The sequence below is a fragment of the Rhinoderma darwinii genome, chromosome 11, assembly GCF_050947455.1.
Source record: "Rhinoderma darwinii isolate aRhiDar2 chromosome 11, aRhiDar2.hap1, whole genome shotgun sequence".
NCBI classification, from domain to species: domain Eukaryota; kingdom Metazoa; phylum Chordata; class Amphibia; order Anura; family Rhinodermatidae; genus Rhinoderma; species Rhinoderma darwinii.
In genome coordinates this window covers 59,036,319-59,060,929 of record NC_134697.1, presented here as the reverse complement: position 1 = coordinate 59,060,929, position 24,611 = coordinate 59,036,319, and the positions used below count along the sequence as shown (strand labels likewise).

Below are 24,611 nucleotides of genomic sequence, written 5' to 3'. Positions count from 1 at the left end.
CCAAGTGGGAAAGGGGTCTGGGCTCCAGTGTAGAGGGAAACTGGAAAAATGTTTATAGGGGTACTATGTGTGTTTCACAGATTAGGATAGAATAGATTACAATACACAGCAATTTTGAAAAAGTGTAATATTATAAACACTTCTAGATGCACAAAATGTTTATGGTGTAATGCGGGCCTTATTCACCCGCTCTGGAACTGTCCAAACCTGCATAGGTACTACATGCAGGGCCGCCATCAGGAATTTCAGGGCCCCCTACAGCTAAATTTTCTGGGCCCCCCTACCGTGGCACCGCCTATTAACGGTACTCCGTCCAGCACCATATCATGGTACCCAGGGCCGCCATCAGGGGGGTATTATGGGTACTGATGTGAGAGGCCCGGCCAAACCTAATTGAAAGGGGGGCCCGGCAACTGCCGCGACTTGCCTTTGGTAGAAAAAAAAAACAAACCCCTGCAATGGGGCTTGTTTTCTTCACCAAAAGAATGTCGTGAGCTGCGAGCCCCCCTTTCAATTAGGTTTGGCCGGGCCTCTCACATCAGTACCCATAATACCCCCCTGATGGCGGCCCTGGGTAGCATGGGGGTCGTCATGGGGGCCGTCAAACACTGCCGCCCGTGCGACCGATCGCGCGCACCCGCAAACTCCCGCGCATGCCCACCCGCGACCGCCTGGAACCGCGCACCGAATTTTGAGGCAGATTTTGACCTGCCCACACTATCTTGCCGCGTCTTTTGCCCGCGGTGATTGAGGACAGCAGACAAAAAACGCAGGGAAAAATGCATTTTCTACCTCCCATTGATTTCGATGGGAGGTCAGAGGCGGAACCGCGCCAAGAAAGGACGTGCTGCTTTTTCTTTTTTCCGCGACTGGCTCCCATTGATTTCAGATTAAATCAATGGGAGGCGGTTTTGGAAGTTGTTTGGTGCTGATTCTGACGCAGTGTCCGAGTCAATATCAAGGCCCAAAAACTCTGTGAACTTCGCCTATTGTTAGGGCTTATTCAGACGAACGTGTAATACATCCGTGCAATGCTCGTGATTTTCACGCGCCTCGCACGGACCTATGTTACTCTATGGGGCCGTGCAGACTGTCAGTGATTTTCACGCGCCTCGCACGGACCTATGTTACTCTATGGGGCCGTGCCGAGTGTCAGTGAGTTTCATGCAGCGTGTGTCCGCTGCGTAAAACTCACGACATGTCCTATATTTGTGCATTGTTCGCGTATCACGCACCCATTGAAGTCAATGGGTGCGTGAAAATCACGCCCAGCACTTCCGCAGCCGTATAAACTATGAATGAAAACAGAAAAGCACCACGTGCTACAAACATACAAACAGAGTGTCATAATGATGGTGGCTGCGCGAAAATCACGCAGCCGCGCATCATTCGCTGCTGACACACGGAGCTGTTATGGACCTTTTTGCGCACGCAAAAAGCACACGCTCGTGTAAATCCGGCCTTAGGGTAGGAACACACTAGGCATGAACGCTGCGGATTTTATGCAACACATTTTATTGTGGAAAATCCGCAGCGTATTACAGTCGCAGCAGAGTGAAAATCACTGACAGTCCGCACGGCCCCATAGAGTAACATAGGTCCGTGTGAGGCGCGTGAAAATCACGCGCGTTGCACGGATGTATTACACGTTCGTCTGAATAAGCCCTAACAATAAGGCCCAGTTCAGAGTTTTTGGGCCTTGATATTGACTCGGACACTGCGTCAGAATCAGCACCAAACAACTTCCAAAACCGCCTCCCATTGATTTAATCTGAAATCAATGGGAGCCAGTCGCGGAAAAAAGAAAAAGCAGCACGTCCTTTCTTGCCGCGGTTCTGCCTCTGACCTCCCATCTAAATCAATGGGAGGTAGAAAATGCATTTTTCGCTGCGTTTTTTGTCTGCTGTCCTCAATCGCAGCGGGCAAAAAACGCAGCAAAAAACGCAGCAAGATAGTGTGGGCAGGTCAAAATCTGCCTCAAAATTCTTTAAGGAATTTTGAGGCACATTTTTTCGGCCTGCAAAATACTCTGTGTGAACAGGGCCATACATGATCAGCACTTTGAGACACTTTACTCACCGTGTCAGAAGAGCTGCTCCCACTCCAGTCCTCTTCAGGCGATGTCTTCGGTCCAGATGTCGTCCTTGACCTCCAGGCTCCAGAAAATGGCGGGGATCGTAGAACTCCTGCCGCCGCGCAACAACTAGACTCCTCCCCCTCTCCTTACGCAGCTACGCTCTGGAGAAGGAGGATGAGGCGGAGTCGGACGAGGAGGAGGCGGAGTCGGACGAGGAGGCGGAGTTGGAGGCGGGCCAGCAGGTAAGTAAACTGTGCGCCGCTGTCCCTGTGTGGCTGTCCTTCCCCGTAGATCGGACTTGTGTTGCGGGCGCACCGCCTCCCTCTCGGCGGCGCGCCTGGTCGTTCGCGCGTGGGCGCGCGCTTGCGGTCCTACGCGCGCGGGTGCGAGCTTGCGGTAGTTCGCACGCGGGTGCGAGCTTGCGCAAGCGGTGTTTCGCGGCGGTGATGAGAGGGGGGCCCGCAGCTCGCGACATTGTTTTGGTGAAAAGAACAGGCCCCATTGCAGGGGCCTGTTTTTTTCTACCAAAGGCAAGTCGCGGCAGTTGCCGGACCCCCCTTTCAATTAAGTTTGGCCGTGCCCCCTACACTAGTACCCCTAATACCCCCTGATGGCGGCCCTGTGTAGCGCGAATCACGCGCGTCACCCGGAAGTGCTTCCGTGTGCCGTGCACGATTTGCACGCACCCAATGACTTCAATGGGTGTGTGCTGCGCGAAACACGGGCAAGCATATGACATGTCGTGAGTTTTACACAGCGCACACACGCTACGTGAAATTCACTGACAGTCTGAACGGCCCCATTCACTAACATAAGTCCGTGCGACGTAATAAGTATCACGGACGTATAACACGTTCGTGTGAATAAGGCCTTATATTGTCATTTGTAGTGAATTTTCAGTGCACAATCCGCACCAAAAATAGGAGGCAAGTAAGTGGCTTATTCAGATGTCCATGTTCGGTCTGTGATATAAGGACCGTGTATCGGCCATATTTCCCGGACCGACCACAGTTCAGGGAGCCGGGTTTCTAGCATCACAGTTATCTATGATCATAGTCCCTCCCTTCCCATGGGAATACTGTCCCCGGTCCCGTACTGAAAGCATCATTACAGTATGGGACAGTATTCCCGCAGAGAGGCAGGGACTCCCAGCAACACTGATAACTATGATGCTAGGAGTCCGGTTCCATGAATTGTGGTCAGCCTGTGAGATACAGCCGATACACGCTCCGTATGTCACGGACCGAATGCGGCCGTCTGAATAAGGCCTTAGTCTAGTTACACAGTGCGGTGAAATCCCATTTTTTTGCCACAATTTTTGCAAAAAAACGTGACTTGACCGCACTGTGAGAATATAGCCTAACAGCACTTTTCATGTTTTGTATCTTTTTTTTATGCAATTTTCGTAATTGCGGCACAAATCACGCGGTTTTGCCGCGATTTTTATATAATCGCGGCAAAACTGCGCCATTTTTGCCGCGATTACGAAAATCGCGGCAAAAAAGCGCTAGGAAAACGAAAAAATACCAAAAAACTTTTTGACCAACTTTATACAATCTACAAATGGGGTCAGGGGGATGGGAATCAGAATGGATAGGGGAACATACTCACCAGCCTGCATGTCCTGTCGGCAGTGTAGAGGAGCTGGGGGGGCGGGATCTCCACACGCAGCTTCAGCACATGCTGCATCTTCCTCTCCAGTGAAGCTACAACAGGTATGCAGGGGCTGCCGCGAGTGTTGCTAGGGGAGTGTCGCTAGGGGGGTGTCGCTAGGGGGGTGCCGCGGGCGTTGCGAGGGGGGCCCGTGAGCGTTGCGAGGGGGGGGCCCGTGAGCGTCGCGAGGGGGGGGCAACTGTCCGAGGGGGGGGCAACAGTCCGAGGGGGGGGGGGCGACGGCAGCCCGGCGGGCCCCTTTTACTTCATTCATGTGGCCGGGCCCCTGACGGGAGTACCAGTAATACCCCCCTGATGGCGGCCCTGACTACATGGGGGTATGGACTTGGATTGGAAATGTATTTGATATAGTCGTTTTTGACAATCCTGTTTTTGTGTATTTTGGGGGATGCTGCTGCTGTGAGGAATGCTGCATTGACCAGGCATTTTAATTCATTTCTATAATTATTCTTTTTAGCTCGCATAATAATAATAATAATAATAATAATAATAATAATAATAATAATAATAATAATGCCTAACTCATGAAATGGCTCAACGTGTGTTGGAATAGAAAATACAGGTGAATATAGTAATGCTATATGAAAAATCACACACTAGGGGTCTTTTTGTGGTGGTGGGGAAATATATACAGATGCAGCCAAGTTTAACTTGCAACAGCGTGATATCACACAACAAAAGCCATTGAAAAAACACTGAAAAAGTCAAGTTACAATTTATTGACACTGTATTTAATGTGTTCAAAGTCAAGATAAGGATGGCGACTTTGTATGGTAATTTTAATGCTGGTGTGTCATCATAATTGTGTTTTTAAAATTCTAAAAGTAACAAAAGAACAAAACATCCCCCTCTGATGACTAACTTTTGGGGGTCTTATCTGCAGGAGAGACTGGCCATAGATTTATGAATTGAATCAAAACTAAATTAGTGTTGTTTTCAATCCAGAAAAAAAAAAAAAAACCAGCAACAGTACAAGCAAGAAGTAACAACATATGCTACTTGCCATGTTCTCAGAGTCTCCAGGGAAAAACTAATCCTACACATTCATTCCATTGTAGATTTCATTCTCTGATCTTGTGGACGGTCTAAAACAAGAGCCAACAGACTTTCTTCAATTATTTTGCTACATTGTATTGTTTACCATTGCGGTATGCTATTCAAACAGATGGTGAGCTATGGTGTCTTAAACCCTACAATAAACTTCGACTCCATAAAGCAGGTCCAAAATAATCTCAATATATACACAGAAATAAACCAAAGTATTCCCAGCAGAGCAGAAAGGCTCTTTTTTCATAATCAACTTATACGCTTCAATTCAGCAGGATGGCTTTAGCTGTAAATTATCGTTACAGATCTATACAGGTGTCTTCAGGGTAACGAACAAATAGAACAATTTAATCACAAGAAACATGTTGTACCTAACCCCAGATTACATAACAAAAATCTGGTTTATTTACCAGATTTGTAGCGGTCTGCCAAACACAACATTTATCTAAAATATGGACACCATCTCCATAGATTTGAGGGTGCATACCAATGAAGAGAAAGCATATCAAAATACTAAGGCCTCATGCACACGACTGTGTTCGGTCTGTGATATACGGAAATTATGTCGGCCTCATTTTCTGGACCGAACACCGTTCAGGGAGCAAGGCTCCTAGCATCAGAGGTATGTATGACGCTGTGAGTCACTACCTCCCCGCGGGAATGCTGTCCCGTACTGAAAACATGATTCAGTACGGGACAGTATTCCCGTGGGGAGGCAGGGACACCTAGCGTCATACATAATGGTGATGCTAGGACCGCATTTTTCGGGACTGTCCTGAATTTACAGAGACAGTCCCAGAAGATTACTACAGGGAGAGGGGTTGTGGTGCTTTCTCCGGAGTGGTGTGTGTGCCATCATCTACAGGGGGGGGGCTGTGTGCCATCATCTACAGGGGGGGGGCTGTGTGCCATCATCTACAGGGGTGGGGGCTGTGTGCCATCATCTACAAGGGGGGGGTTGTGTGCCATCATCTACAGGGGGGGGGCTGTGTGCCATCATCTACAGGGGGGGGCTGGGCTGTGTGCCATCATCTACAGGGGTCCAGTAAAAAGCAGAAAAGGTCGGAGAAATCCAAGGGCGCAGCCGTATAAGGATGAGATACTTTAGACGAGACGAGACCCTTTATTGTTTTGTTCCTGGGCGCTCATGTCAGTAGGGGGACCACCAGTGGTTAATGTTGGATTTGCAAGCGGTGTCTGTGACATCAGTCCAGTACTAAGAGTTCCCATTCACCCAACACCGTACAGACTTTTTCCAGGCTGATTTGCAGGGCCCGGTGCGCTGCTCTCTCTCCCCTCAGCTTCTCAGCTATTCATAGAGAGAGAGTGACACACAGGGAATATCCGGCGGACAACCCATACCAGTGATATCGTCTTACAGCGACCGTGACAAAGGCCGAGGTTCGGCCGAAACGTCTTTCCCAAGTCGCTTTCCACCTCAACTTTACCATCTTTTGTTGCAATAAAACTTGAATTTGTTTGCATCTGGATCTTTTGCGTACCTCTGTGTGTGCTGGGGTTATATATTTCCAATATTGTGGGATTCTCGTCCCTACCTTACTAGCACCACGCCAATTGATTGAGGAGTGCATCCCAATATCTATTTTTGATCATCTACAGGGGGGCTGTGTGCCATCATCTACAGGGGGGGCTGTGTGCCATCATCTACAGGGGGGGCTGTGTGCCATCATCTACAGGGGGGGCTGTGTGCCATCATCTACAGGGGGGGCTGTGTGCCATCATCTACAGGGGGGGCTGTGTGCCATCATCTACAGGGGGGGCTGTGTGCCATCATCTACAGGGGGGGCTGTGTGCCATCATCTACAGGGGGGGCTGTGTGCCATCATCTACAGGGGGGGCTGTGTGCCATCATCTACAGGGGGGGCTGTGTGCCATCATCTACAGGGGGGGCTGTGTGCCATCATCTACAGGGGGGGCTGTGTGCCATCATCTACAGGGGGGGCTGTGTGCCATCATCTACAGGGGGGGCTGTGTGCCATCATCTACAGGGGGGGCTGTGTGCCATCATCTACAGGGGGGGCTGTGTGCCATCATCTACAGGGGGGGCTGTGTGCCATCATCTACAGGGGGGGGCTGTGTGCCATCATCTACAGGGGGGGCTGTGTGCCATCATCTACAGGGGGGGCTGTGTGCCATCATCTACAGGGGGGGCTGTGTGCCATCATCTACAGGGGGGGCTGTGTGCCATCATCTACAGGGGGGGCTGTGTGCCATCATCTACAGGGGGGGCTGTGTGCCATCATCTACAGGGGGGGGCTGTGTGCCATCATCTACAGGGGGGCTGTGTGCCATCATCTACAGGGGGGCTGTGTGCCATCATCTACAGGGGATCTGTGTGCAATCATCTACAGGGGGTCTGTGTGCCATCATCTACAGGGGGTCTGTGTGCCATCATCTACAGGGGGTCTGTGTGCCATCATCTACAGGGGGTCTGTGTGCCATCATCTACAGGGGGTCTGTGTGCCATCATCTACAGGGGGTCTGTGTGCCATCATCTACAGGGGGTCTGTGTGCCATCATCTACAGGGGGTCTGTGTGCCATCATCTACAGGGGGTCTGTGTGCCATCATCTACAGGGGGTCTGTGAAACAATCATGACAATGGCCTTCCTTTCGGTGTTTTCAGGGGGTTGGGACAAAAAAAGCCTGACAAATGAAACTCATCAGGTTTTTTTTAACGGCCATGAAAAACGAATGCAAAATTTATGTCAAACGGCCATTAAAAACAGACAGACGGACTGGAAATGGAAGAAAATTTGGAGACACTGATGCAAGATGGCCATGAAAAACTGACAGTTGATCAGTTTTTCATGGCCATTTTTTTTTCACAGTCAGGTGAACATAGCCTAAGGCCTTATTCACACGACAGTGAAAAAAAATGTCCATTTAAAACTGATCAACTGTCAGTTTTTCATGGCTATTTTGCATCAGTGTGTCTCTAAATTTTCATCCATTTCAAGTCCATCTGTCCGTTTTTAATGGCCGTTTGACATCCATTTTGCATCAGTTTTTCATGGCCATTAAAAAAACTGATGAATTTCATTGGTCAGGCTTTTTTTGTCCCAACCCCCTGAAAACAACCAAAGGAAGGTCACATGTTCACCTAGACACTATTTACAGCCCCCCTGTATATGATGCCACACGCCTCCCTGTAGATGATGCCACACGCCTCCCTGTAGATGATGCCACACGCCTCCCTGTAGATGATGCCACACGCCTCCCTGTAGATGATGCCACACGCCTCCCTGTAGATGCCACACCAGCTTCCCTGTAGATGCCACACCAGCCTCCCTGTAGATGATGCCACACGCCTCCCTGTAGATGATGCCACACGCCTCCCTGTAGATGATGCCACACGCCTCCCTGTAGATGATGCCACACGCATCTCTGTATATGCCACACACCTCCATGTAGATGGTGCCACACCAGCCTCCCTGTAGATCGTGCCACACCAGCCTCCCTGTAGATCGTGCCACACCAGCCTCCCTGTAGATCGTGCCACACCAGCCTCCCTGTAGATCGTGCCACACCAGCCTCCCTGTAGATCGTGCCACACCAGCCTCCCTGTAGATAGTGCCACACCAGCCTCCCTGTAGATAGTGCCACACCAGCCTCCCTGTAGATAGTGCCACACCAGCCTCCCTGTAGATGCCACACCAGCCTCCCTGTAGATGCCACACCAACCTGCCTGTAGATGCCACACCAGCCTGCCTGTAGATGCCACACCAGCCTCCCTGTAGATGCCACACCAGCCTCCCTGTAGATGCCACACCAGCCTCCCTGTAGATGCCACACCAGCCTCCCTGTAGATGCCACACCAACCTGCCTGTAGATCATGCAACATACTCACGAGAGCAGCGCCGTCTCTCCTCTTCTTCACTTGTGGTCACTCGTCTGCACGGGATCTGGCAAGGCAGCGCGACGGGGCGATGACGTCATCGAGGGGCCTTCAAACCCGAGTGACCACAGACGAGTGACCACACCTGAAGAAGCGCCGCAAACGTGAGTATGCCAACGATAGCCAGCAAGGGAACTAGTAGTTCCCTTGCCAATCCCCATGTAACAGATCCGTTTTTAACGGTTGTTACATGTATTGACAGCCGTTAAAAACGGATCCATTGACTTCTATGGGGGCCGTCAGGCCGTTAAAACGGCCAAAAATAGGACATGTCCTATTTTTTGACGGCCATTATTCACGGGCCGTTAAAAAAACGGCCGTGTGAATGCACCCATAGAATATCATTGTTCTGAAAACGGCCATGTGAAAGCCGTTAAAAGGACGGCCATCACATGGCCGTTTTTCACTGTCGTGTGAAAGAGGCCTAAGGCTTATTAACATGACAGTGATAAACGGATTGCAGATCCCGTGATACTAGCGATCAGACTGGAAGAAGACCGTGCTGCATCTGTGAGTATGTGTCATCGCATCACCGCAGATCCCGTGAAGACGAGGGACCTTACCTGAAGAAGACAGGGCTGCATCGGTGAATATGTAGGGCATTCATGTCGGCTTGTGTGGCATCATATGCGGGGAGGCCGTGTGGCATCATATACTGGGAGGTGTGTGGCATCATATACTGGGAGGTGTGTGGCATCATATACAGGGAGGTGTGTGGCTTCATACACAGGGAGGTGTGTGGCTTCATATGCAGGTGGTGTGTGGCTTCATATACTGGGAGGTGTGTGGCATCATATACTGGGAGGTGTGTGGCATCATATACAGGGAGGTGTGTGGCATCATATACAGGGAGGTGTGTGGCATCATATACAGGGAGGTGTGTGGCATCATATACAGGGAGGTGTGTGGCATATACAGGGAGGCTGTAAATAGTGTCTAGATGAACATGTGTCCTTCTTTTGGGTGTTTTCATGGGGTTGGGACAAAAAAAAGCCTGACCAATGAAATTCTTCCGTTTTTTTAACGGCCATGAAAAACTGATGCAAAACAGATGTCAAACGGCCATTAAAAACGGACAGACGGACTGGAAATGGATGAAAATTTAGAGACACACTGATGCAAAACGGCCATGAAAAACTGACAGTTGATCAGTTTTTAATGGACATTTTTTTTCACTGTCGTGTGAATATAGCCTTAGGGCCTGTTCACATCACCGTTCGCTTTCCGTTCCGGGGTTCCGTCGGAGGTTTCCGTCGGGTGATCCCCGCAATCAATAGCAGAGTCGACTGCGCTATGGATTCCGTCGGAAAACCGGAAACCTGCCGGAATGGTGACGAACGGAAACCATTAGCGATGTTTCCGTCACCATTGAGATCAATGGTGACTGAAACGGAAGCTGTGCTTTCACTTTCCGTTGCGGGGTTCACCCGACGGAAACTTCCGACGGAACCCTGGAACGGAAATGAACAGTGATGTGAACAGGCCCTTACACTGTGCAGCTCTGACACTTAATACACTGTGTGGTTTTGATACATCATATAGACTTTACGAGTAATACATTGTTAAATTTACACTATATACACAATCAGTTGGACCAATAGTCGGCATTGACCTTTTTTAATCACTAGGTGCGTTTGTTTGCTATCTAATATAATTAAGTTACGTTTTATATTTACAAACATATGTAAGGTACCTGGGAAACAATGGCTTATTCTTTTGCCAATGGCAATTTGGTTTATTGTTCATAAATTCAGCCCACCAGCTACCTGGGTCCATTAATTGTTCATGCATCTATATCACGGACTGAACACGGTCGTGTGCATGAGGCTGAAAATAAACAGTGGGTTACCTAATTCAGGATGTGGTTTTGCACCGACTACTACTCTACAAGATGACAAAGTAGTAACCTTTAAGAGGATATATCAGCTCTCCTGGCAGGTCTGTTTTACTAAATACGTGTATTCCCCATGACATAACAATGCTGGAGCATTTTTGCATTGTGTCATTTCTCTGTTAGTCTGGGTTCCGTTTGGAATTTTGAGGCAGATTTTGCTCTGCCAGCACACAGATTTTCGCAGCGTTTTTCTCCAGCGGCCATTGAGCGCCGTGGGCAAAAAACGCAGCGAAATACACTCTCTTTGCCTCCCATTGATGTCAATGGGAGGTCAGAGAAACGGCCGAAGATAGGGCATGTCCCTTTTTCCCGCGAGACGTTTTTTCCGCTCGCGGGAAGAAAACGCCTCCGCCTCCCATTGAAATCAATGGGAGGCTGTTTTTTCCGTTTTTTGGAGCGTTTTCCGACGCGGTTTCTGCGTCAAAAAACGTGTCTAAAAACTCTGTGTGAACTGACCCTTATTCCTCTTAGAAATGTTTGAATAAATTGACAACTAGGTATTACCATTCCCTTTATCAATAGGGTGTGTTTCTACACAGTCTGGCACTGCCAGCACTGATTAAACAGTCAGAGTGTATGGGCACACAGATATACCACATAATACATAATTAAAAATTAAATTGTATACATTTAGTTAAATTTGTATGTCAAATGGTAATCCCAGCTACTTCTAGCATTCTATTTACAGCCTTGTAAAGAAAATAGGAAAAAAAAATAGTAGCAATATATAGCAATTTTCCTGGGGCAGGGAGTATACTCCCCGCATATGTAACTGGTGTTCTCTAGCTGGCATTTCAGTGACATTTGGGCCCAGGCTTTGACTCACAGTTTTCTTTTTTTTTTTTAAGCCGCTGTTGATTTGATGTTTGAACCAATGTACCATTGCAAGATCCATTTTCGTTTAGTTTCAGCTTTCAGACAGATTGCCACAATCTACCTTACAGAATTTTCTATACTGCAGAATTTATGGCTGTCTCAATTTGAGTAAGCATCCCAGGCCCTGAAACTGTGCCAACCCAAAATGATTCCACTAACATGATATATGTTTTGCTTTTTTTATTTTTTTTATTACAGCTTAATAGATCCCACTATGACTAAATCACAATACATGCACAAATATTGTATTCTTTACATTTGCCAATGATAATAAGAAATACTAAATGTAATATTTCTAAATTTCACCGCAATGGTTAATTTTGAGACTGCCAGGCAGCATTCAGTACAAACTTGCATGTCTGGGATAAAGAATTGTGTTTTGTGGGACATTTTTATGCTAACAATATGCTATATGTGTATGTGAATTATATAAGGGTTAGCAACGATCTTTTCTTTATCTCGTATGACTATTGTTGACCAATACTATTCTATGTTACACATTGTTATATCCTTCCCCTATTAGGGGGAGTTCACATGTTTTTTTTTTGTTTGTCAGAAAAAATCTGCCTCAAAACTCCTTCGGGAATATTGAGTCAGATTTTGAATTGCCAGCATCCTTTGACCTTTTTTTCACATTTCTTTTCGCATTTTTTTAGCCGTTGAATCTAATGCAAAAACTGCTGCATAAATGCGCCACAGGTTTTTCCTGCCTTCCATTGATTTCAACGGGAGGTCAGAGGTGGAAACCACTCGAAGAAAGAGAATGCCACCTTTTTTTCTTCTCGAGCGGCCCAGGAAAAAAAAAAAAGCTCTGCCTCCCATTCAAATCAATGGGGAACGATTTGGGGCGTTTCTTGGCGCTGATTCAGATGTGATTTCCGCATCAACATCAGCGCCAAAAAACTCAGTGTGACTTACCCTTTACTGCATACATAAGGTTATATATATATATATATATATGTACAGCAGCTACAAATTCTCTGCACTGTGGACAGAATGAGCACTCCAATCAATTGTTAAAGGGGTATCCCCCAGTGGCAGGCATGGCCAAACCCCCAGTAGATGGTTAGTCTTGCTCACTGCTTATATTAACGGCCTACCCTAACAAATTGATAAAAAAAAATCTCCATCAGTGCAGGGGAGTGTTGGGGGACAGGATCCGGAGCGGTTCAGTACAATACACAGTGTACTCGTGCACAGGCGAGTGTGTAACCTCCAGTCAGCTGCATTGTACATCAGATGTGACGTCAGACGTGCGCCCAGAGTTCACACATGCTGCTTTACAAAGGAGAACACAGTGTATTGCATTAAACAGCTCCCGCTCCGATCCCCAACCAGTTTCCAGGAAAAAATAAGGGGTCCGGCCGTATGCTGCAGTGCACAGGCATATAGTTACCTAGCGGACAAGGAGGACGGAGGTAGTAGAAAGGCCTGGAGAGGAGGAGCAATCTTACACATAGCCCTCCTGTTGCTACTTGCATGAGGCAGCTGACAAGACTTCTTCACAGAACTCAGGAGTCAGGGCTGATAAGAGCAGCTGTAGTTTATGTGATATGTGCAGGTTTGCGGAACTGTAAATGTTATGTGTGGGGGGATGGGTCTTTTTTTATAAATAGATTTTGTAGGGGAGGGGGACTTGGCTCTAAATGCTATGTGTGGGGGAGGGGGCTTCTTTATAAATAATTTTTGTGTTGATGGGAGGACTTGGCGGTGAATAATATGTGTGGGGGAACCTTTTAGGATCTATTCACACGTTGCGGTCATATTGCATTTTTTCGCTGCGATTTTTGCAAGAGGGAGCTTTTAGTATTTTGCGCGCGGTGGGTGACTTGACTATTTTGTTCCCTTAGGCCGGGTTCCTGCTGCGTAAAAGCCACGCAGCGTATACGGCGTTTTTTTTGGACAGAATTTCCGTCACATGACGCCAGCCTGGATGACGTCAGAGGTCAGGCCTCCTTAGATGACGCTGCATCCCATGTGACAGCTGCAGCGGTGGTCACATGGGATGTAACGTCATCCCAGAAGGCAGGCCCTCTAGCGTCATCCAGGCCAGCGTCCTGGGATGACGTATCATCCCATGTGACCGCCGCTACAGTCTGATTGGCTGCAGCGGTCACATGGGATGCAACTTCATTCCAGGAGGCCGGACTGCAGGAAGAAGGAGGGCGTTCTGGGTAGGAATAATTTTTTCCAAAGTTGTGATTTTTGTGGCGTAATCGTTGCGAATATGCCACAAAATTCAGAACACTTGGTTCTCTGTAGCAAGCTTTCATCCGCATTGAACTCAATGGGGAAAACCTGCAACGGAAAATCAACAAAAACGCAGCATAAATTGACATACTGCTAAATTTTCTAAATCTCATCCACTTTGCTGCTGCTGTAAATGCTGCAGAATTTCAGCACAGAATTCTGTTGTGTTTATGCTACGTGGATACCCGGCCTTAGGGTATGTTTCCACACAGGATACGCTGCAGATTTTCTGCAATAGAAAATCTGCAGCAGTATCGCTAGAAAAACGCTGGTAAATCTATCACAAAAGTCTGCACTAAATTGTAAGTTTTTCCTGCTCATCATTTTCCGCAGCGGCTTTACCTGCGTATTTAGTGTTAAACATGGAGTATATCTGCACCTGCAGACTTCGAGCAGTTTTTACTGCATTTTCGCTGCAAAAAAACGCAACATTGTTGCAATGTGTCCTGCATGTATTTTTTCCCCTATTTTTTTATTACAAGGACACAGTACATAATGCAATACAAAAAGAATAAAAACATTAATAATATTACAACAGGCATAATTTGACCCAGTACTAACTTTTTAACTCCCCCCCCCCCCCTCTCCCCTAACTGGAAAAAAAAACTGAAGAAAAACAAAAGACAAAAAATAAAAATGATACACAAAATATATATATATATATATATATATATATTCATATATATTCATCACAAGTCTTCGAGTACATAGTTTATATCAATTTGATCCCAAAGAGTAACACATGGCTGCCATTGTGATTTGAAAAGACAACTTATTGCTTCAGTAGCAAAATATGATTTTTCATAAAGTATGGTATTGATAGCTTGTATAATGCTTGTATAATACCTTGGAATATTTTGTATTCCAAATCATTATTCCCGTCAGTGATACACTGACAAATACTTATATCTGACAAACCGAATTTCAGGGCCCCTATGGGCAGACAGTGGGAGCCCTTCCCTCTGTCAAGCTCCTTACATGCTGCCATGGTGGCTGTTGATCCTGACATCTAAGGGGTTATCAGCTAGTTTCTCTAAACCTGGCCGTTACAACAGAGGCCAAACACAGCTGGGCTACTGCTGTTGATCACTGAAGCCTGTAGTTATGGCAATCTATGATGTACATATACTGTACATCATGATGCTTTAAGGGGTTAAATACATTTGCAGTGCTTCTAGCATATAAAAATTATTTTCTAACAAGCTCCTCATAGTTCAACGCATTGGGAAACCGCTTTAAAAATTTTGATGAGATGGTATAAACCCCTGCACAAATTTCAAGGTTTAACCCGTTCTACTCCCCATTATGTTGGCGTGCCTGTGGTGAAAGGAGCGATTTTCTTCATGCTTGGTGGAAGTGCCCGCTGGTATATAATTTTTGGAAGGTGACATTTTCCTTAATATCTAAAGTTACTCGTTGCACAATCTTCCCGTCCCCGGTGCTGGCTCTATGCTTTATTGGCATTCTGGATTTCCCGAAATTCATAAGAACAATTGTGGGACATATAATAATGGCTGCTAGGATTGTGATGGCTAGATCCTGGAAATCCCCGTCACCACTGGTAATTCAGAAACTTACTAGCCAGGTTCGTCTAGATTGTCGAATGGAAAATTTTTTATCATCACGAAATGATCGATAGTTTGCCTTTGCCTCTCTGGTCTGACCGTAGATCAACTTCCTACCCCTTGTCCGCAAATTCCTGATGTATCTGCTTGATGTGATGTATCCAGTATCTCTGTAATGTGTTTTAGGGTGTATACTCTTAATTGGATTTAGTCCAGACAATGTATAATCATACTGTCAGTCATGTTATATGTTTTGATATTCCATAGACACGTATGACTTCTATGCTACTCCTTATTTCTTCGGCAGTCAGTTGCTTTTACAGTCTGTTTTCGGTTTTGTTTATTTCTTTGTTTTCTCTCATTCGTTTTGTACTACTGTTATACTTCATATTCCTTTGGACTAAGGTTGTGAAGTTAGATGTAATTTCTTAATTAAAAATAAAACATTTTGAATTGGAAAAAAAATACTTTAATTTTTTTTGCTTCCCTGTGCCTCCCTTGGTGCTGCTGCTAATCTATGCTGCTAGGGAAAGGGGCTCTGAGCAAAATCAGTCTCCTTCCCCCTCCTACAGCTGACGATATAGTCTTTTCTTGCTTTCCCTGCATAAAGGTAATATGGGATCCAGAGTAGCGAAGGTATATGCTGTGTGACATCCACAGTATTACACTACCTTAGAAATCAATTAAAATATAGTGGAAATAAAAACCCAATAAAGACTGAGTGGGCATGTGCAGGGTTTATATGAAAAGCTTTATAAGGCTAACAAGCGGAGCCTCAGTTTTACTGCCATGTTTCTGCAGAGGCTCTGTGCCTTCCCTGACAAGCATGACAGAAAGCGATTTTTACTGGCTGCTTTGCAGTGAGCAGAGGATTACTATGCAGAGACCTGGCTGTGGAAAAAGTGACTGAGAATGCGTGTCTACCATTAGTTGGATGTGTACATTGCTATACAATTTCAATGCAAGATGATGCCATCCATGTAAGGAAATGTCATTACTCTTCAACTGTCAGGGATCATTATCCTGTATTTTGCTTGCAAAAACATTACTTTACATAAACTAAATATCAGTATATTTCACAAAGAATTTGAATGTATGCAACAAGATGGAGTCTGCATAAGGAACACGCCTATGGCAGACACCGCCCCTGGAATGCAAGAGGAGTGTACAGATGAACTCACAACTGAATAGAGCCAATGGGGCTTAAGCACTTCCCACCTTCCTACAGAGAAGATTTTTTGTAACTCTTTGTTCAATAAAGTTCAGTTGTACTTCCTACTTCACTGAGGGAGGATTTTTACCAACAACTCTGTCTGGTATATTTCTTCCATGCATGCCCTCAGTTTCCAATTTACAGAGGTGGTTATTCGGTGTGAAATAACAGGGAAAGGAACCCCGACACAACCAATCGTTTTCTTAACAGCATATAAACGGCGAACATTGTTAATTTTTTATAAGATATACAATGAATTTGCTATTTTTGCTATTTAATGGTGGGACAACCCCCATTCTGCTTTTGTTTTTAATTACAGACTTTAACAATAATCTGTTGAAAACTTCAGTAATGAATTCAAAGAGTACCTAACTTTTCAGAATAAGCGGTCACGTGTGTACATAAAGAATACTACTATTGCAGCCCATTTTATAACTTGTATTTTTCTTCTTTTTTTTTTTCCAGCTTTCCACTCTGAAGTTTTCTCTGAGCTAGTGAGTGGAGCCTAACTGATATGTCTTCTATTCACAGCACACAGAGATGAGGAGAATCCTGCTCTCCGGTCTCTATCACACATATATATATATATATATATATATATGTATAGAATCTGCAGAACAATGGAAGAAATTATACAACAGTAATGAGCACTGTAGCTGAGAATCCAGCACTGCGATTACATATAACTCTTACCAGCAGCACCTCTGTGTGTCTGTCTCCCACTCAACTCCTGCTCCCCTTCTCCATAGACTTCTATGGACAGCTTGTCTGTGTCTCTCACTCTGCTCCTGCTCCCCCCACCATGGACTTCTGTGGGCAGCGTGTGTGTGTGTGTGTGTGTGTGTGTGTGTGTGTGTGTGTGTGTGTGTGTGTGTGTGTGTGTCTCTCTGCTACTCCTCCTCCCCTCTTAAAAGACCCCTACAGGCAGGCTGTGAAAAGACTGGCGTGCTATTGCAGAGACACAGCACCACTCCAAGCAGTTTGTCTCCTTTGCTCTGTAGCTAGAGACGGACTTTGGTTGACAACAGGGGGTGGACAGTAGATTACGGGAAGGGAGACACCAAGTGGCAGTAACTTCACAAAGCAATTTCATGGATAAAACAATTACTGTACATTTTTAACAGTAAGTAAATTTAAGTTGAAATATATCAGGTAAACTTTTAGATTAGCATAAGATGTTTAAAAAGTTAGTGTCCATTTAAATTCTTATTTGACAGCAAATGCTTTTTTCATTGTGATATTCCAAAAACAGGCATTCACATTGACAGTAGCAAGAGATGTCTATAGACCATTCGATGTAAGCCTGGAGTTCCTGTGAACTTCTTGAATCATATTTTGGCAAAATTAGAGAATCAGTGTTATGTCCTCATAGGGTTATATAAGTGAGTCTAATTAGATCAACTAAACATCACTCAAAAGTGCCAAACAGGGGGGCAGAAAAGGAAGGACTTGGTGCTGTGGAGACACAACGTGCATCACATAATCACTCTCAGTCAGTTAGCAGCACTGTAAAGGATCAGGTGACACACTTCACAAATATTCAAATACAGAAATCACAGATTGCATTACATGATTCTGTTCAGAACTGCTGACTGACTGAGAGGGATCATGTGATATAGACTGTGACTTCACAGAATCAAGGGCTTACTTTTCAGCTGCCATATTTGGCACTTTGGGGGCCTGTTTAGTGAATATTATTGTACCCACTATATTAGGATATCATACTAATATCCTTATTTCAAAAATATTATATTCATTTTCGGATGTGATCAAAGAAAAAATTGTTTTTTTTTTCAGGAAACAATTTTTATTCCTAGTAAATAAATGAATATCTTTTTACATTTATATCTGCAGTCAGGTCAACGTAATTCATTTATAGCATATGAATAAAGACCATATATTTAAATGTGTGAAAATGCTGGCTGGCCACAAGACAGCAGTACTAGGCTTCACCTATAACAATTCCCTTTTCCGGGGACTAACAGTGTCTCCAGGTACATAGCTATCCTCAAAACGTACAGTAGGGCCTAATTGTGAGCGAACCAGACAATAAAAGGCAAGTAAAATATGGAGCATGTATCACAATACTAAAACGGCAACAGCAATACAAGAAACTGCAACTCACCGATTGAAGACAGGGATGGTAACAAAATGATGATATCAGAGAGGCGATGGGAACAAACAGATGATGGGTAATGATAAAAGGCAAATGATGGTAACAAACCGATGATGGGTGATGGTAACAAGCTGACCCTAACTCTAGCTTATCGTATATCTATCCCTGGATCTGTCCCTAAGCACTGACCCTAACACCAGACACTACTAATACTCACTGTCCCTAATGGTGTCCCTAATCTGCAGATACTGTCGCTAACACAACACCATGAAAACACTAGGAACCAGAGGCAATGAACACAAAGCTGAACAGATCCAAAACCCAGTGAAACAAGGCAAGCAGAGAACAATTAAGACAGAATAAAACGAAACAGCTAAACAAGACCAAACACTGAAGCAAACAAGGACTGATGAAATACAAGACAAGGCTCGAAAAATACAAGACTAAGCTTTAACACACTATCTAAACAGAGTATAGAACAGCAGAAAGCAAACACTTACCATTTTCTATCACCGACACCCAAATGCTGAGATCACTAATTCTTAAGAAGAGGCAGACCAATCAGGTCGCTCTCTCCAAACGAGCCTCATTGGCTCACGTCAGTGTACTTATCTGACCTGCACTGATGAATCAGGTATGCAACAGTTGACTTAGCAACTGCCCAAGCTGCTGTTTGATAGCAAGGAGATGACAAGTGTGCAGGGACAGACCTGCTGCTCTTAACAATATGCCCACAATGATGAGGATTTTTTTTTCTTTTTTCTAGATTGCAAAATAAACTCTGCTAATTTTAATAAAATGGTGAAAAAAATTGGAGCTTCTGAAATTATGGTTAGCTCTAAAAGGAAAATTAATTTCAAGTATGTTTCACAGCTAATTATACTATAACTTTAAATGCAACCGTATGTTCTATACACCTTCATATTGTTATATTACATCAAACTTGTAAACAAACTTTTTTTTTCCTATTCACACTCACCCCAAGATTATTACATACAACGTACTACTGAAAGTTAACAGTCTTACAGCTCGATGAGAGAAGATGAGAAATTGAGAAATATCAATGTCCACTCTACAAAAGCACATAAAAAGTCATGGCAAATGGCTGCTTTCACATTTACTTACATTGTCCACTGTAACTTCTCATTCTTAATTGAGCTGTACAAAGCCTTAGAAAAAAAAAAAAGAGAACATTTATAGTGAGTTAATGTGTAACTACATGTAAATTAATCAAGATGCAATAATGAGCTAATAATAATACCAAAACCTACAGCGGAAAGCTTTACAAGTCTGTACATATAGTTGTTCTCATTTTAAAAACTTAGAAGTGTACAGAATCTGAACCCCACTTGATTGTACCTAGATTTGACTGGCTCTACAGCAATTTAACACATCGCAATTAATGCGGCCGAGCCACCGTGGTTTTTCTGCGATTTTGCAATGCAGTTTTTGGCCACACAGCTTGTACAGGTGAAGCACACTGAAAGGACGTGCGGCTGAAAACCTCATGGCCATCACAGTAAAACCACATCCGGGTTTTGCCAAACAGTATTTTGCCACGTGACAACTACTGCAGCTTGGCTGCATTGTGTAAGGCCACTCTAACACACATTGTTATTGTGGTAGATTAAAGTACAATATCACCTCTAATGTGAACCTCTAGAAGGCACATGGAATCCCGTGTATACATGCTGTTTTTATGCTCCTGTAATTTTGGATTGCATGGACATTTTTTTCATCATGATCAAAATAAGTTAGATAAAATCAGATATTCGGAGTACGTGCAGTGCAAAAGCTTCACAGGCAAGTGAATAGTTGTAATCCAGTTTGACAACTGAGGTGGCTACAAGGATCCATTACGACTGCAACCGTATAAAGCAGAAATGGGGAATGTCCGTCCCACGGGCCATATAAGGCCCGCTATATCATTTGGTCTGGCTCGACCTCACTCAGCCGCCGCCGCGTCATTCGCTACTTGGCTCTGTCCGGCCTCCTCATTCACATTTAGGAGGGCGGATGGAGCCAAGTAGTGTCATTCACTACTAGGGAATGAGGCGGCGGTCTGAGTGAGGTTGGTGCATGACGGTCCGGGAGTGGACCAGTCCAGTCACCTGACCCGAGTCCCCTCACCTCATGTCAGTGATGTGAGGTGTGGTGACTCAAGTCAGATGAATGGACTGTGCCGGCCCGGGAGTGGACCAGTCCAGTCACCTTACCTCACGTCAGTGATGCGAGTTCAGATGACTGGACTGGTCCACTCCCAGCACGGCACGCATGACCTCACACAGACTGCCGCCACCGTGTCATTCACTACTCAGTCTGGCCTCCTCACATTTAGGAACCGGAGGAGGGCGGACAGAGCAAAGTATGGCGGCGACTGTCTGAGTGAGGTCGATGTGTGCCGGCCCGGGACTGGACTGGTCCAGTCAGGTGACTCAGGTCAGGTGACTGGACTGGTCCACTCCCAGGCAGGCCCACACCGTCATCGCTCAGACTGCCCGCAAAAACAATCTTCAAAAATGACACAAACCAAAACGTTGTGTATGTAAGCTTGTCATATTTTACTTAAGACTTTAAAAGTTACATCTAGCCGCAGTATTTTTGTCCCAATATAATAGCCGTGAAAAACTCCACTGAAAACAAGTGTTGTGTGAATGTGTGTATCTAGCCTACCACCACTTGTCTACTCCAGTCTGACAGACAGCCTGCTATACAGAGTTACTAATTAAAGGGGTATGGTACCATTCACACTGCATTTGCAGTGTATGTCAGAGGATGTCCGACATGGATGTTTCAGTGCTTCCCAGTTAGATTTCAGCTTTCATTCTTTCAGAGCAGATTGTTAGGCCTGAAGTCCATTATCTCTTTTGTATTTTAGGAGTTAGACAATTTTGAACGAAGAGCTTTCTACGAACTTTGTTTTGTTTATCAATGATACTGATAGATGAAGTAAATATTCTGTATATATTTTTTGCATTATGAATATAAAAGAACTTAATGAGTGGGTTCACCTTTCAAACAGCATTGATTGTCTATGAAGAAAAGTTAAAAAAAACAGGGGCTAATAAAGATAAGGCCTGATTTACACGAGCGTGTGCGTTTTCCGCACGCAAAAAACGCTGCGTTTTGCGTGCGCAAAATGCACTTAACAGCTCCGTGTGTCATCAGTGTATGATGCGCGGCTGCGAGATTTTCTCGCAGCCGCCATCATTTTGACACTCCGTTTGGATGTTTGTAAACAGAAAAGCACGTGGTTCTTTTCTGTTTACATTCAGAGTTTGACAGCTGTTGCGCGAACCACGCAGTTCGCACGGAAGTGCTTCTGTGCGACCTGCGTGGTTTTCACGCACCCATTCACTTCAATGGGTGCGTGATGCGCAAAAAACGGGGAAATATAGAACATGTCGTGAGTTTTACACAGCGCACTCACGCTGCGCAAAACTCATGGACTGTCTGCACTGCCCCATAGAGTAATATAGGTGCGTACGACAAGCGTGAAAAGCACGCGCGTATATTACACTCGTCTGAATGATGCCTAAAGCTGTTATTTGAAGGCTATGCTCACGCCGCACATTAGTCGTTTATGCTGGCAAAATCTCCTGATAATGCTCTGAACATTTCTATAGGCTATAATAGACCCAAAGTAAGCCAAAAGAGTATGATTTTGGGATACATTTGTACGTGTCGGTATTCCTTTTTTTCCCATTGTATTGAAAACATAGTCAACTATTCTTTACAATACAAAGAGATCCCGAGAAAAAAAGCCTGAAAAAAGGTGGTATAAAAATGCGTGGCATAAATTTTCTTTAAAATGGGGGATCAATGGGCGACAAATGCAACTGTATAGCTGTATGTTCGGCATATAACATGGGGGATTTTCCAGGCGTGTATGCCGAATGTAAACTAAAATGTGAACTTTAGTGTTATACTGTATTTAATTAAAGACATACCTTCTGAAACTGAGCCGTCTGAGATCTGAATAATCTCTACTGCAACACGTTCAGGGATTAGTGAAAATAAATGAGCATTGCTTTCTACAAAAGCCGGTACGGACTGTGGTTTATGGTGTCTGTGGTTGTTGTAGTGGCGACAATCAAGGTGATCAAATTGCTGCTTATATTTGGTTATACGGTATAATCTGTACGGTGAAATGAACATTTTATCAACACTAATATGATTAACCAAAACAGCTAAAATAAGATTACCAAGCTACCTCTTGCTATTTCAGTCACAACAAATGTAACCGTGGATATAATAATGAATATTATTGATTTACAATCTTTCTTTTCTCTGTTATCATCATGTGCCTGTCATCTTGCCTTGACACTCACTTAACGCTGAAAGAAAACGTCAGCATTTGTTTGTAAAGAAGAAGTGAACGCGTCCTGCCTGCTGCATTTTAATAGAACTCATGCGAGAAAGTGCTCAGCTTGATGAAACACAGAGCACAAGGCTGGCTCTGTGGGCTCTCATCTACAGCGTCGCTAAGCAACTTTTTCCAATCTGACGCACTACATAATGGACTGATATTTTTATCGTTTACTTATAATGCATGTATGCTCACACCAGCCGGTATAAACAGCCTCACTTTCTCGGTTTCTTTAGAGTAAATGGAAAAAAAATTCAATAATATTGTGTCTACAGTATAATATATAAAATTCTGTTTTAATAGAATATAAAAAAATATAAATAATAATTCTATAAAAAAATAATAATTCTGTTTTACCAGAGACTACAGTAGCAAATAGTGGTTTAAAGAACTTTCAGAAGTAAATAAACAATTCCCTGTGAGTTACATATCTCACACTTAGGTGGGCAGATTTTGAGACGAACCCTGCTTCCCGTCCTGCTGATTTGAACAGTTACATGGCACTCCGAGGACAATCCTGACAGTCCGTGGTTCTCCTTCAAACTTCATCGCCAAAAGTGCCCTCCTTAAAGAGGACCTGTCACTAGGTCATAGAAGTTGAACTGGTTTACTGACCTAGATGGTGCGGTCTCCCTGATTCCTGCACGGTTTTTCTTTTTTTCCTGGACCCACTGTGTGTTGGCTCCCTATACACTATTTTGCTGTAGTTAGCCAATGGGGTGGAGCTAGCTTTCCTGTCTCTGATGCCAAACCAATCAGCGCAAGGAAGCTTGAGGGTAGCTCACACCCTGTTGGATAACTACAGCAAATAACAAATAGGCATCCAACACAACAGTGAGCCATATCTCTGGAACGGGGGAAGGAGCGGGTCCAGGAAAAAAATAAAAATAGTGCTGGATTCAGGGAAACAGCGCTGTTTAGGTCGGCTAACCAGTTCAACTTATATGGTCTTTAAGTGCCTCTCGGCTGCACCATCCACAAGACAAGATTAGGAGAATTTCACCCCAGACAGCACTGTACCAGGAAGGCAAGGGGCGACAATTTAGCCAGGGGGCAGAGCAGCACGGTTCCACAGGAGGAGAGTGTGTGAGCGATGCTGTGTGTTAGGTTATGTTCACATGCTGAGCCAAAAACGCGGAGCTGTTTTCGAGTGAAAACAGCCCCTGATTTTCAGACGTTTTTTTCAGTAACGATTTTTTCTCGCCGATTTTTCGGCCGTTTTTGGAGCTGTTTTCAATAGAGTCTATGAGAAAACGGCTCCAAAAACGTCCCAAGAAGTGTCCTGCACTTCTGGGACCCCATCTATTCTAAGAATGAAGGGGTTGCAGAGTTGATTTAATGCTGCATCCCCTTATAAGATTTCTCTGCACAGCGGTGCTTCCGGCCACCCGGCTGTATATTTTCTTGAATAGGGCCGTGCTGCAGTTGCCTGTACAGCAAGAACTTGGGTATATGGAAAAAAGTGAACCTCAAGATAGCGCTGCTAACATCCAAGAAAGGAAATCCAATTGTTTGGAATGGAACTTAGTTTATTGAACAGACTACGTGTTTCTCCGCGGAACCGGCGTCTTCATCAGGTCAAATGCAAATGAACAAACCACCACACAAATAG

General features: G+C 44.8%; 1 protein-coding gene across 6 annotated transcripts in view; it reads right to left on the bottom strand.

Moving 5' to 3' along the window:
- PSD (pleckstrin and Sec7 domain containing) overlaps positions 1 to 24,611 on the bottom strand; it is a 321,618-nt gene that overhangs the window by 94,130 nt on the left and 202,877 nt on the right. For all 6 annotated transcript variants that reach the window (XM_075841603.1, XM_075841605.1, XM_075841606.1 and 3 more), the window contains one exon: positions 19,756 to 19,799. In XM_075841603.1, coding sequence (XP_075697718.1) covers positions 19,756 to 19,799 — 44 coding nt within the window. The remainder of the gene's footprint in view (positions 1 to 19,755; positions 19,800 to 24,611) is intronic.